The sequence below is a fragment of the Ascaphus truei genome, chromosome 8 (assembly GCF_040206685.1).
Source record: "Ascaphus truei isolate aAscTru1 chromosome 8, aAscTru1.hap1, whole genome shotgun sequence".
Taxonomy (NCBI): domain Eukaryota; kingdom Metazoa; phylum Chordata; class Amphibia; order Anura; family Ascaphidae; genus Ascaphus; species Ascaphus truei.
This window is the reverse complement of record NC_134490.1, coordinates 53,080,294-53,095,152: the sequence shown is the minus strand read 5'-3', so window position 1 is coordinate 53,095,152 and position 14,859 is coordinate 53,080,294. Positions and strand designations below refer to the sequence as shown.

Here is a 14,859-nt window from a genome sequence, read left to right as displayed (position 1 = left end):
TGAGACGCATGAGATCAGCCAAATATTGTAATCACGCTTAATTAAACCTTTGATTTCCTGTACTCCTGGCAGAAGACAAAAGAAGTAGAGTGAAATGGGGATGAGGAACACCCTTGTACACAGCCTGCCTTTTAAACAGGTGTTTGCCTCAACAAATCCAATTGAAATGTCATTCTTTCTACCTTTATTCTGATGCTACAGCTCTCTCCCTAATGCGTATTTAACCATATAACTGCAAGAAACGTGTTTTATGCCATTCTTTATATCTATATATAGATATAGATTTATCTACTTCAAGCAGCTTGGTATTTTAATCCTATTTTTCCATCATAATCTTGTAATCTTGTATTGTTTAGTATTTTAACCGTATGGGATCCAGCTGTTATTGCTTTAAACATGGTTTACAACTGCACATAATTCAATGAAATGTTTTTTCCCACAATGCCTTTCACTGCTGTAGCATCGAAGGAGTTAGGCGTGTAATATAGTGCACACGCGCGTCAATTATAATCGACGGTGTTTAAACCTGACGTTCTATACTTCTGCCGCGCGCGCATACGGCAGTGAGCGTTGACCCGGCAGATCGGAGGAAAGACATTGAACGTGTCTTTTCGCGCTGCTGCCGGTGCACGTCACGCTCTATTAGCCAATCACAGTGAGCTTGTACGAGCACAGTGAGCTTTAACTTCTGATGTGTTCAACTTCACATGGGAAATGTATGACCTCCTCCACTTAAACACATTCAGTGCAAAATGTATCAACATAGAACAAAAATAAACCAAGCCTCATAATCATAATGGCTTGATTCTTAAAATGACTAAAAGCAGCTGTCTTATAATGCTCCGAACTGGTTATGTTTCTTCTCAAAAGTCAAAAACAATTAAATGAGTTTTGTAAATTACATCGAACTACATATGTTTATGCTTATTAATTACCATGTTGCACTGAAATTGAACGTTTTCTCCCTACCCGTTCAAGCCATAGCCACGCCCAGCTGTCACTCACAGCACAGACCATACACACAAAAAGTGTGATTCACATGCACGGGCATTAGCGCGCACGAGCGCGCCAACTATACAACAAGCCAAACTCGGCAGTTCATACAGTATATCAGGGGCTAGTCAGCAGAGGTTTGCATTGATGAATAATCTTGATTGGTTAACAGCTCAATGTAACTCCAACACCAGGTCAATCTTTCAGTCCCTGGTTTGAAGCAAGTTTATTTTGTGGGGGGAAAGGTATCCACGGTTATTATTATTATTTTGAGGCTCTGGAGATTCACTGTTTAAACAGATAACCTTCATCAAAAAATGCGATGATCACCTTTTGTCTGCTTTTTGTTCCGCCAAAGAAAAAAAAGAAAACAAAGTGGAATTACATTTGCAAAGAAAGGAAATTAAATAATTGCGGGCCCAAGGTCTGCAGGATGCGTGCTGAATTGCCCATGAAAAGGATCCTTCTGCCGACAGTCACAGTTGTTATGTGCAATAAAAGCCAATATGAAGAAGCTCAATTTGTTTCTCTGCCTCGCAGATTGAATGACAGCCCTTAAAAAAAAGGGGGGGGGAAAAGACACAATTTGGATGCATTTATCCTTCAAGCACGAATATAAATAAACTGAAATTCCCAACTTGCTGCTTGAATACATGCGAAGATTAAAAGGAGAATGATTCAATAGCAAAAGATAAAGCAGAAACATTGAAAAGTTCATTTAAATTCATTAATAATAAATTAAGTTCATTAAGAATAAATAGGGCAGAGTATTTTGAAGCAAGCAGGTGTGGTTTGCAAGGCACGCAGTGCGGCCACTCGTTGTGCAGGGCTTAGAACACGTCACCTCTTCCTGGTACCAGGCTGTAGTAGAGTAGTAATGTTGGGATTGTCGCTGCACTGGCGTGGCATTGTCGCTGCCCTAGGGTGGCACTCATGCATCAGAAGCCAGTGCTGTATAGGAAAGCGGAGTGGGTTATGTATAACGCATCGCTAGAAGAGCTTTTGTCATAAAACAGACGCACATAAGAATAGCAAGTTAGTGCGCCTCCATGTGCCGGTGTATAAAACCAGTTGGTGTTGTGCCGAATGTGCGTAAACATCTTTTTTCACAAAGACAAAAATGACACTAGGGCTGTAGTGGCCAACTCCAGTTCTCAAGGGCTACTAACAGGTCAGGTTTTAATGATACCCTTGCTTCAGCACAGGTGTCTCAATCGGTCCTTATGCAGCAGCAGCTCAATTAGTACCTGCTTCAGCACAGATGGCTCAATCAAAGACTGAGCCACTGATTGAGCCATCTGTGCTGAAGCAGATACTAATTGAGCCACTGATTGAGCCACCTGTGCTAAAGCCAGGATATCCTTAAAACCTGTCCTGATGGTGGCCTTTGAGGACTGGAATTAGCTACTCCTGCACTAGGGGAGAGAGGCACAGTTTGGATGTCTGTTGTGCACACATGTAAATTACATGGTTATAATAAACTATAAGCATGCACCACCCTTGTGAGCCATAAGTGCATCAAAATTGACCATGACGCGCACCATACAAAGCATAAGAAAACGCCATGGAAGAACATGAAGAATGACATGCGAATGCTAATGATGTTAAGAAAGTCATAGATTTGTTGATTTAATGCACTCTTTCAATTCAATACTTTCTCAGTGCAGATCTTTAATGGCCGACATCCAGCTATGTGGCTGCTTAAGTCAAAGACGCTGGCACCCAGTTCCTTTATTAGACTTTATCAGAATTTTCTCCGGCTTCATCATCACAATTAATTCTGCAGAAATAGTGTAAAAATGACTGATATTTAGTTAAGCATTAGCATCTAGCCATTGATCTCTACAATTAAAGTTAAAAGAAAATGCCTCTATTAATGTTCTAACCTTTGCTTATGCGGGCGGTCATACCTTAATCAGATACATACTTCTCTGATCATGACACCGGCCTATCCTTAAATTTTTTCATTCTTCTTCCATTATGTAGATATTGCAAAGTGAGTGTGTTATCTTCAAAATGTCTTATCTTATCAGCATGTTGGTTGCGGTCTGTGGCTCCTTCCCTGCCTTTTCTCTATCTCCCGCGTACAGTAAACAAAAAGATCACTGGTGGTGCATTTGCATGTCTCAGACAGGTCTGCAAACCTGTTTTCCCCCATTATCGCTTAGCAAACAGTGCTTCCACTGCAGCCAGGGATTCTGGGTAATGACATGCAAATGAGCACAGGTACAAGAAACTTCTTATCCATTTTAACATGGACAAGCTTACTCCTGCCGTACTACACAACTTTTCAGCACAGCCTGGGTTAAAGAAGTGCATATCCAGTAAACCCACCTCCTTCTAATGGTGGAACAAGGCACAACCTTTCATCCTGTTTACTTTACAAAATTCAGCATTTACACACTCGGCTGCAGATATAATCCTGATAGTGAATTGTCTACATGATTTGCCAACACGTGTCTCAATATAACAAGATTTGAATAACCAGATGATGAGATTCTACGTGTAGCTAAGGGATGTTTTATTAAGTGTAGGAAGGAGTTTGAAGCTTCCTCTCAATTACCATAAATAATTAGTCCTAAAAGAAAAAAAGGAAGGTTGAACTTGAAGGACAATTATGTTCTCTGAAGCTTGACTAACTTCAGAATCCACCCACGGCACGGGAAATCCCTTTTGTTAACTGTCTTTTCTTGTGTATCCTGTAGTGCTACATTCCTGAAATAAGGTGGTCTCTCTGAATTTGTGTCTCGCCCACCTCTTAGTAAACACTTGCTTGAGGGGCAGTAGACACCTTTCTGGACAGAATGAGCCACACAGAGGGCATGGCTTAATCTGATGATCTTATACAATTAAGGGATTTACTCTCCTTCCCTTTGCTGTAATCTTAGTACTACTGAATTGTCTAGTGACACTGCAGGAAGCATCTCAGCCCCACAGCAAGACACTGCAAGAAAGGATTTCCATGTGTCGTCCTTACATGCACAATTAGCCTTTAACAAGAAAATTAGCAGAATTAGTAACTGCCTGGGGAAGCTGAGAGCGCTATTCATTTTTTATACATGTTGTTTTGTTTTTTTTAAGTTTACATGGTTAAGAAAAAAACATTCCACTTTCTCTTCTCTGAGAAGATGTGCAAGGAAAGATGATTACACATTTAAACTCCTTTTAACCCTGCAACGCATTACACCAAATAAATCCACCGCTCTGTGAAATATGCTGTGTCTTTATGAAGAACTGAAATATACTGTACCTGTAAATCTGGATCAAGTATCTGCCAACCAGTTATAGATTTTTTTTTTTTCCACTCTTTTCTTTTTTTAAATTTTTTTTATTGGAAATATATAACCAAGGATACAGAGTTGTCATGAGCACATGACTGAGAAGGGTACATGGTAATTTCCAATAAACATTTTAACATATAGGAAAGGGGGGTGGGGGGCAGACAGATTTTTTTTTTAAATTTATTAAAGTATATACATACAGTATGCAGTGTGCTGCAGAATCGTTTGGTATTTAAGAGGTTAATCTTAAAATCACACATTTGTAATTGATTCATCAAGCATGTCAAACACTGTTTTTTTGCCCATTGCAGTGTTATTTCGGGGAGGGCGAGGAAGATTTTGTTGGTTGTAAAACATGTGCTTTTAACACTAAAATCTTTTCTAGATATTACTTTTGCGAATTAAAATTGTGCTTTAATGGTATATATATTTTACAGAGAAATTAGGGAGGGATTGTCTTTCCTATTGTCTGATCTTATTTGCTGCACTTATTGTACAATAATTCTCTGTATTGTATTGTCTCGTAAAGCGCTAAGAACAGCTGTGGGCGCTATAGAAGTAAAGATATACACACAACGCTCCTTTTTATTTACAGTTTTCTAGAGTTTAATTTACAATTCTAATCTATTAGACAACCGCTGTTTAAATTCATAGGATTGACTTCCAGTGAGTGAGATTCACTGTACACGACTGAGAGTTAAATCCAACACCCATACAGCATTTTGATTTACATGTAGAACTTTGTTCTTTGTGCCTGAGACCTAAGGAGATAAAATCTTTGTCCAAGTTCACTAGGGGCTGTCTGGGCTCTTATTTCCCACTTCTGAGCCCTCTATTTTAATCTTAATATAATTTCGCAGCCAGAAAGAGCCTCTGTCTGATACTTGAGGTGTAACCTTTCCTGCGTACATCAATTGACTAAAACATAAAATCTTGAATATTGTCAGAATTATATCAACTATATATTCTTGCAGCTAACAAAGAAAAAGAAATGTATACAATGAATCACATTTTTCTTAGAGCTGCTCAGCGCATCGGCTTGAACAAAGCCAGCAACGTTTTGGCTCAGTCTCTCGGAAAGGAGCCCAAAGCAGTTGTTTCTACATGACAAGCTCATTCAGAACCCACTGACTTTGTCTGAATGGGGGGTTTTTTTTCCCAGCAAGCTACTTTTCGCTGACAGATGTAAATTTTTTCATTTTTCTTTCATTGAAAGTGGTAAAATATGATTGCCGTTTTTGTCCATTTTTATTGCAAATGAAACAGAGTTCAAACTGTTTTGCCTGTGCATCTGTTTTTGGATCACTGCCATGTACTAATGCAGCCTCCCCTCTGTGAGCACGGCATAGAATTATACTTTGAGTCCAGCTGTTGAGGTCTGAAAGATAGCCACCTCAGAAGTAAGGAAAAAAAGAACTTGGCCTTTCTACCTTTTTTTTTTAAAATTTTTTTTTTTTTACCATTTTTGCCTTATAATATAACATCATTATAGTTATATATAACATCATACTATAGTTGACTATATACTATACTATTATACTACTCCCTGTTGAAAGCAGATTGTAATGTATATGTGGCTCAGCACATATACTGTACACATATATATTGATGAAATAAAAGACTAATTACCATGCATAATTTTTTTTCTTTTGTTGTAATTTTGTAATTTAAATGAAAATGGGTTATCTAGGTTGAGTGAGCTATTAACATACAGTCATTTCTGCTTTATGCTGGTCTGCTTTTGCTCTAGGCTTCTACAGTTGCTTTTAAATTATTCAGCATTACATGTGCACTCCCTGTTCCTTGGTTTGTGTTAACAAATCTGAATAACTAACATTTGTCTTGCATGAATATTCAGTCATGTGAAATAGCTCAGTGGTTTCAAACCTTCTTTTATACAAGGACCAGTAAACACGATGTTCACACTGTTGAAAGCACGCATGCTTATGCCACTTTTAAGCTACAGTCCTTCCCCTGCACTGGCACAAACTGGACCCTTCTGTTTACTTGCATCCTCAATTCCCTGGTTCCAACACTGCTAAGTAAAGAGATCAGTGCAGAGATTTTACAAAACCATCAAATGAAAGGTTCTGGTCTACAGACCGCTGGTATGAAACCATTAAGACAGTGTTTTTCACCTGGGGCATCCCTAAAGTGTTCCCTGCAATTTTCAGATCATTTGAAAATGGTACCAAATACAGAATTTACAATGCATCGATCTCAGACACGTTACTAGAGAGGGTTGGGGTTCCTTACAATGCATCTGATCTCAGGCGCGCTATTAGAGAGGATTTCACAATAGAGAGGTGTAGAGGGAGAGGGGAGTTGGCCCGGTATTAAAGGGGTTGCACCCCATATGGCCACCCCCTGACTTCACCGGGGAGGCAAGGGGTTAACTGGACTGCGGTCCAGGAATGTGGTTTACACCTTGTCATGTCATGAAAATGTATGTTCCCCTGTTCCCATGTTTCATTATAATCCTGTATTTTAAAGATGTTACGGGTAGCTCACTCTATTCCGTTAGCGGGACATCAGGGGGTCAACAGAATGCGAGCCCGGTTATTACACTACTGGTATTATGCCCTATATATAACGGATGCTGGTGTAAATTACACTATTACTACTGGTCGGGGACATCTCGAGATGTGGGCAATTTCTGCCGCTCTGGTGATGCCTGCCAGCGAGTGGGTAAGGCGGGCGACCATGTGAAGGCACCCCTGAAACCCCTACTGATAATAGGGAAACCTTCCAGAAAGTAGCGATGGATCTTGTAGGACCCCTTATGATTCCTAGCAGGTCAGGGAAGCGCTACATCCTGACGGTGGTGGATTGTGCCACCCGGTACCCTGAGGCGGTAGCGCTTGGCACCATAGACGCCAAGACAGTGGCAGCAGCTTTGCTGAACATTTTTGCTAGGGTAGGTTTCCCTAGTGAGGTCCTAACCGATCAGTGGTCGCAGTTCATGAGTGAACTGTTACATTGTCTCTGGGATGCATGCGGTGTACAGCACCGGCGCACTACCCGTTACCATCCTCAGACAAACGGATTATGTGAGAGGTTTAACGGTACCCTGAAGCAGATGCTTCGGACCTTTATAGAGGCGGAGGGGAAAGACTGGGAGATTCATTTACAGCACTTGTTGTTTGCCTACCGAGAGGTACCGCAGGAATCTACAGGCTTCTCCCCCTTCGAGCTACTATATGGCCGCAGGGTACGTGGACCTCTGGACCTATTCCGTGAGGGATGGGAAGGGGATGCTACTGCTACTGATGCTTCAGTGATCCAGTATGTAGTAGATCTCCGAGACCAGTTAGAGATGCTCATGGGGGTGGCCCAGGACCACCTCAGGGCCGCTCAGACCAAGCAAAAGCAATGGTATGACCGGAATACCCGTAGCAGGGAATTCATCCCAGGACAGCAGGTGCTTGTTCTCAAACCCACTCGGGAGAACAAGTTGATGGCTGCCTGGTCGGGACCGTACCCGGTTATCCGAAAGGTGAATGAGTACAACTACGTTGTACAGGTAGAGCCTGAGAGGCATAAGACATATCACGTCAATATGCTGAAAGAATACAGAGCACCGAGTATGGGAGCAGTAATGGCCATTTGTAGCCCACTGCTGGAGGATCCGGCGAGCAATGCAATGCCTGATCTCCTTGGGGAGGCTAGGCAGGGAAACACTGTGGAGCAGGTAGAGATAGGGGCACAGTTGAGTGCTAGGCAGCAGGTAGAAGCCAGGGACATGCTAGATAAGTTTAGGGCCCTGTCATGCCAGGGACCACACATCTCACAAAACACCCAGTGCACACGGGATCTGCAGCCTCTGCATAAGCACGCTTATAGAGTGTCAGCAGAGGTCAAGACCAGTATGGAAAGGGAGATAGAGGAGATGCTGACCCTAGGGGTAATTACTCCGTCCAGAGTCCTTGGGCAACTAAGTCCTAAGAAGGACAAGACCACCCGGTTTTGTGTGGACTACCGCTTGCTCAACGCTGGGACGGTGTCAGATGCCTACCCCATGCCCCGTATGGATGGGTTACTGGATGAACTCGCGGGGGCAAGGTATCTGACCACTATGGATTTGAGCAAAGGCTATTGGCAAATCCCACTGACCCTGGAGGCTAGGGAGAAATCAGCATTCATCACTCCAAGGGGCCTCTATGAGTTTTTAGTGATGCCATTTGGGATGAAGAATGCCCCGGCTACCTTCCAACGCCTGGTCAATAGGTTACTGGAAGGGATGCAGAGCTATGCCAGGGCTTACTTAGATGACATTGCTGTCTTTAGTAATTCCTGTGACTTCCACTTAGGACATGTAGCTGCGGTGCTGGATAGGATCAGGGAGGCTGGGCTTACCTTGAAACCTACTAATGTATGGTAGGGATGGCAGAGGTCCTGTACTTAGGGCACAGGGTGGGTGGAGGGCACCTCAAACCAGAGCCAGCCAAGGTAGAAGCCATAGTTCAGTGGCCTGTTCCAAAAACAAAGAAACAGGTCATGGCATTTTTGGGCACCACAGGGTACTATAGGAAGTTTGTCCCACAGTACAGCGCCGTGGCCAAACCCCTGACTGATTTGACTAAGAAGCAACTGCCTGTGCTTATCACCTGGACTCCTGCCTGTGAAACTGCTTTCCAGGCACTGAAAACTGCGCTTGCTGGGGCCCCCATACTGGCTGCCCCGGACTATACCAAACATTTCCTTATACAGACTGATGCCTCGGACTATGGCATTGGGGCTGTTTTGAGCCAAGTGGGGGACGACGGTAGAGAGCACCCTGTGGTGTACCTCAGCCGAAAACTACTCCCCAGAGAAGTGGCCTATGCCACCATTGAGAAAGAGTGTTTGGCCATTGTGTGGACACTCAAACTCCAGCCCTATGTGTATGGAAGGGCTTTCACGGTCCTCACAGACCACAACCCCCTGAATTGGCTGCAGAGGGCATCAGGGGAGAATGCCAAGTTGCTAAGGTGGAGCTTGGCCTTACAAGAATTCGAGTTTACTATTCAGCACAAAAAGGGTAGTGAAAACAGCAATGCTGATGGACTTTGACGTCAGGACTATCCCTCTGAGACTGAGTTCATTAATGGTGCCAGCAGTGCCCCACTCCCCGTTAGGGCCAGTGGGCCACAGGTCACCCATTAAGAAGGGGAGGTGTAGAGGGAGAGGGGGTTGTCCCGGTATTAAAGGGGTTGCACCCCATATGGCCACCCCCTGACCTCACCAGGGAGGCAAAGGGTTAACTGGACTCCGGTCCAGGAATGTGGTTTATACCTTGTCATGTCATGAAAATGTATGTTCCCCTGTTCCCATGTTTCATTATAATCCTGTATTTTAAAGATGTTTTAAAGTGCATTTCTGTATCTCTAGTTCTGGAGGTCGCAGAGAGTTGATATTTGGCCAATATGTGGAGTCACTGTAGGCATTAAAAACTGGCAAATTTCGACCCACTGAGCCCACCAGAATGGAACTTATTAATATGTGTAGATATTAAAGTGTATATGTATGGTATTTTGGATCTGTTCTGAAAAATGCAGACGCCATCTGCTATGCTAATAGGTCATGAAGGGCAGCCGGCTGATTGAGCCTAAGCACTGTGATCAAAAGGTAACTGCCCTGATTGTTTACACTAAGTACTAATCAACAGATCAAGTACTAATCAACAGACTCTGCCACTCTAATTGTTACCTGGGGGTGGAGAATCATCAAACTGGAGTGGTTTGTAAGTGTTATGTCTACACCTACAAACAATGCAGATCCTTCATTTGATAGACTGGTCGTCGCCCCTGATTTAATTATGGGGCTACCCATAGAGTCCCAGTACACATGGGCTAATTAGCTGGGGGGCATGGGTTAATCTGTGTCTCCACGTTAGGGATTGGATACAGATAATTGTTCACCAATAGTCTGTATTCAATGTTAAGAATAGGGTTACACAGGTATATAAACTGTGTCAACCCTACAGTTTTTGAGTGGTGCTTCTGATTCCACCTGGAATGTCACCGGATTGCTGGAGAATTGCTAGCTGATACTTCTCCTTCCCCCAACCCTAAGTAAGTGTTACCTTCTTGTCTGTGAATTGTACTATATTGCTGTGTTCACCTTTTTAAGGAATAAATATATTTTATTATATCTAAGCCTCGTTCAGTTCAACCCAGATATTTGGTGTTCATTATATCTTGTCATAAGCTACCGTGACAAGAGGATTTCACAATATAATGATAGGTTTCGTTAACCAAAAAAGATTGGAAACCACTGGTCTACATAGTAAGCTTTAAGAAAGAGTATAGGCTCTTTGTTATATTGTGTAACAGTTTGATGAAACCATAAGCATGTAAATGTATGACCACTTTATCAAGCTTCCAGATACAATCAGGACATCTTTTTCAACCCTGTACGAAGATCAGTGTGGAGATTATAAGCAATTCTCCCGACTAAATGTTCTGATTAGTGGTGCTATTTATCTATATGCAGCACTCGTATCTTTCTACCGTTGCAGCGATCAGCGCTGAGTAGTAAAGCAGTTTATAGAAAATTTAAGTTGATACACAAAAAACATCTGTTTACATCATTATTTCTCCTAAACTGGAAGCGGCGGGATGATTTCACTACCGTGTGTGATCAGGATGGAGACAAAAACAAATGCACTTTCATTTTCACAGCTTGACTGACAATACTAACTGCTTTTGTTACGAACAAGCTGCATAGGTGACAATTCGTGCCTCGCACATCTGTTAATCTCTGCAAATAATTTTTTGCGCAAACCTATTATATCCCATATGTGCATACCATCCAATAGATATGAGGTGGCCAACTCCTGTCCACAAGGGCCGTCAACAGGTCAGGTTTGCAGGATATCACTGCTTCAGCACAGATGGTTCAGTCATAATGACTGTTGGTGGCCCTTGAGGACCTGGAGTTGGCCACCCCTGCAATAGATCATCAATTGTATTGATCCAAGCTGGTGATATGCCATAGTTGTGATAACTACTTCCTGAATTGCACGCTAGCAGAAAGTGTCAACCTAGACATATCTTGTCTGAATAGCACGTGAGAACATTATTTTAGCAGTTTCTCAATGTTTTCCAATATTATTTCTTTCTGTAGGTCGTCAAAGACACTAGAATCCACTGGAAAGCATACAAACAAGGATACAACAGGACCTTCATTAGACATTGCTCAGCAGTCGTCTTCTAGTGGTAAAACCAAACCTACCCAGAGGAAACCGGCAGAAAATAGAAACCCAGCAAATAAGAAAGTGAAGGAGGCAAACAGTTCTAACTGCTAATATCAAGGTGAAATGTTTGCGGACTTCCTCTCGGAAGAAAAGGCCATTTAGAATGATATTTCCTCGGCCTGTGGTAAACATTTTGATCTAGTTATCACACAACGACAAAATGTCACAAATCTTTCCTTGTGCAGAAAAAGAAAGCGCTAAAAACGCCGATAGCATAACACAGTTGAATCAGAAAAAAAAAAACAGATTAAAACTAGTGGTACCAAACTCGCATGGTTTCCAATATAAAACCGGTTTCACACTTTTCGGTGGACGTGTGGTACCCGCTGAGTTCGTCCTCCAGTGTCCGTCACTTTTCCTCTGTTTGTCGGTCTGCGCTCAAGTGGTGAGGTCGCCTCCGTGGCGTCACAGGCAGTGCCTAATAATTACTGCTAGATACTGTAACAATATGTTGGGGCCTTGTATGAGTGTTACTGCCACATAGGTACAAGAAACAGCACAAGATTTATCAAAGAACAAAATGTATTGATTTTCCTGATTTTTGCACCAGTTTTGCATGGCCACCCAAGTGTTTACCAGTGTGTGTGTGTGTGTGTGTGTGTGTGTGTGTGTGTGTGTGTGTGTGTGTGTGTGTGTGTGTGTGTGTGTGTGTGTGTGTGTGTGTGTGTGTGTGTGTGTGTGTACACAATCTGCCTAACTCCTTCAATTAAAAAATACACTTCATCCCACCATCTATAATAATATCTACAAAAGAATACACACCTGTGTGTTTTACATCTGAGTGAACACCTTTTTTATTTCCTTTATTTTCCGTTTTAAACTTCCACAATGAATTGGCTAGTATGCTTGTCATCCCAAACTGACATGAAGTAGCTGTTGAAGTGGAATGGATGAATTGTCACTTAACACGGGAGCGACCCTAGTACCCCTTATTGGCGCTTAGTGAATCTCCCCCTGTATATTTTTCTGATCAGTAGATGGACGGAGTATCTAAACTGGTGGACAGCAGAAGGGCCTAGAAATCCTGTGCTGCTGGGGTATAAATAAAAGAAATACCGCGAAATTGGGACCCAAAAAGTCAAAGATAGCGGTGATAAGGGGAGTAGGGAAAAGGAACGTGAGGCAATTGGGAGAAGCATATGGTAGCTAGTGGTCTGGCATAAAACAGGGGACAAATGTATAAAGTAAAATGCCCAGGGGAAATATCCATCATAAAACACTAGTCTTTGATCTTTCAGCCACCTAATACAAGTTTATGAATTCCACTGAATCTTCCTGGCATTAATTGAACATGTGACTTTAAATCCACTTTCATTAAGGATTATAGATTCCTATATATTTGGTTTTAGAAAAATTCCTTCTGATGCTCAGATATGCATGTATCTGAGATTACTAGGCCTTCCTTTATGAAAATGTATTGGTGGTGTTTAAATTTACATTACAGGAAGTTACTGAACGTCCTGAAAAACACATTTCTCCGATCATCTACTGCAGGCGTGGCCAACTCCAGGCCTCAAGGCCCACCAACGGGTCAGGATTTCTGGATAGCCCTGGTTCAGCACAAATGGCTAAGTCATTGACTGAGCCACTGATTGCGCCACCTGTGCTGAAGCAGGGATATCCTGAAAACCTGACCTGTTGGTGGGCCTTGAGGACTGGAGTTGGCCACCCTTGATCTACTGAGATTCCGGTCTTGCAATCATAATCAAACAATCAAAAACGTGAAAGGAATCCAGTGTTCGGAGTGAAAAAGATGTATTGACGTGAATAGCCTAACATACAATCGGAGGGCAACTCAAGGACACGCCCAATCACGTTTGGTGACACCATCGGGGGTCACGTCGAATTCCTTTCACGTCTTTGAGGTTTGAGAAAAAAATTCTGGAAGTACATTTATTTTGTAATTTTAAAGGTTTTTAAATGGGTGTGAATATTGTTGATTGATTTTCGGATTGTAATGTATGTGAATGCAATGTAACAGTTTTAATTGATTGAGATTTAGTTGTTGTGATTTAACCATTAAAATGAACAAAAATGCTTCTGGCTTTCTGGTTTCATTTTGCATACATTCCTAAAGTAACAGTAGCAAACGTGGCACTATTTGCAAAGCCGTTTTTGTGCATTGTAACCCAGCACAAGTTAAAAAGCAGCAGACCCCCTGGCTCTTGATATTGTACGTACCGGTAAAGATACGGGCGGCTCTGGTGAAACAAAATGGTGGTTTAAATCTCCCACGTCAAGTGGGTCAATAGGAAGCTGCAACGGGCTTCGCAGCCACTTTATATTGGTCAACAAGATGCAGGAAATTTAAACTCGAGAACTAAAGGGGGGTGGGGGGAGGGTTGGGAGCGAAGTCCAGCAACAGGCACCCCAAATTCCCATCCCGTCAAAAACAAAAGCTAAAAAAAAGAAATGAGCGGCTGAAATCTCTGGATGAAGCGATTTGGTCGCATTGCTCTGTATATATCATTGGCGACAGCTTTTTCTTTTTTTTTTTACCATAACCTGGTTGGTTGCATATCAGCTTTAAAGACCGGCTTTTGTACAATGGATAGCAGTGATCACATTATGGCTGCTTTTCAAAGCGCCCGCGCTCTGTTGACCAATAGGATGCCATGATATCATCGGTGCGGCATTTTATTGGCCCACGTAACGCAGGTGCTTTAAAAAGCAGAGAGATACCGGCCCTCCCTTTTGGAGGTAAGTATCTCTGCAAGCAGGGGGTCCACTGAGCTGAAATTAATGTGGTTCAGCTCCGGAAACCCCCTGCTTTAATCCTATGTATAAAAAAAAATTGCAAAAAGAATCACCCGCTTGGTTGCTTCTTTAAGCTGCATTAAAAAGCTATAAACTTAAGCTTCACTGTAATTGCCTGGTTACTGGAAGATTCATAACAAAAAATATTGTCCCTGAGTTACATTCTTTAGAAAGCGGATTCACTGCAAAATTGTGGAAAACTGATTCCAAAATGAGTTAGTGAATGATACGTTTGTTATGCTTGTTTTAGTACATGATGAGGTCCTAATGATCTAGTTAAAGAAAAAAACCTTCAGCTAGCATTTTATTTAGATAAAAAATAAATTATTTGAAATCTAATTTTCAGAGAAGTTCGTTATTAATGCCTGGTATCTTGTATTTTGTACATCCGTAAGAGTATATATTTGTACAGGCTAATGCAGTAGTAACAATATCGCAAACATTTCTTGCCAAACATGTTATCGATACACTGAGATGTTTACTGTAACAGCTATTTTGCCATTACACTGTCCGTGACTGTACATGGCAGAACATTATGTAGCAAAAAAAAAAAAAAACACATTTATTTTTAACAAAGATGCCAATCAACTC

At 42.0% G+C, this 14,859-nt stretch overlaps 1 protein-coding gene across 3 annotated transcripts in view; it reads left to right on the top strand.

Moving 5' to 3' along the window:
* The window catches only part of SHTN1 (shootin 1), a 104,367-nt gene extending 90,819 nt beyond the window's left edge, over positions 1–13,548 (top strand). For all 3 annotated transcript variants that reach the window (XM_075612009.1, XM_075612007.1, XM_075612006.1), the window contains one exon: positions 11,382–13,548. In XM_075612009.1, coding sequence (XP_075468124.1) covers positions 11,382–11,562 — 181 coding nt within the window. In that variant the 3' untranslated portion in view covers positions 11,563–13,548. The remainder of the gene's footprint in view (positions 1–11,381) is intronic.
* Positions 13,549–14,859: the final 1,311 nt, after the last annotated feature.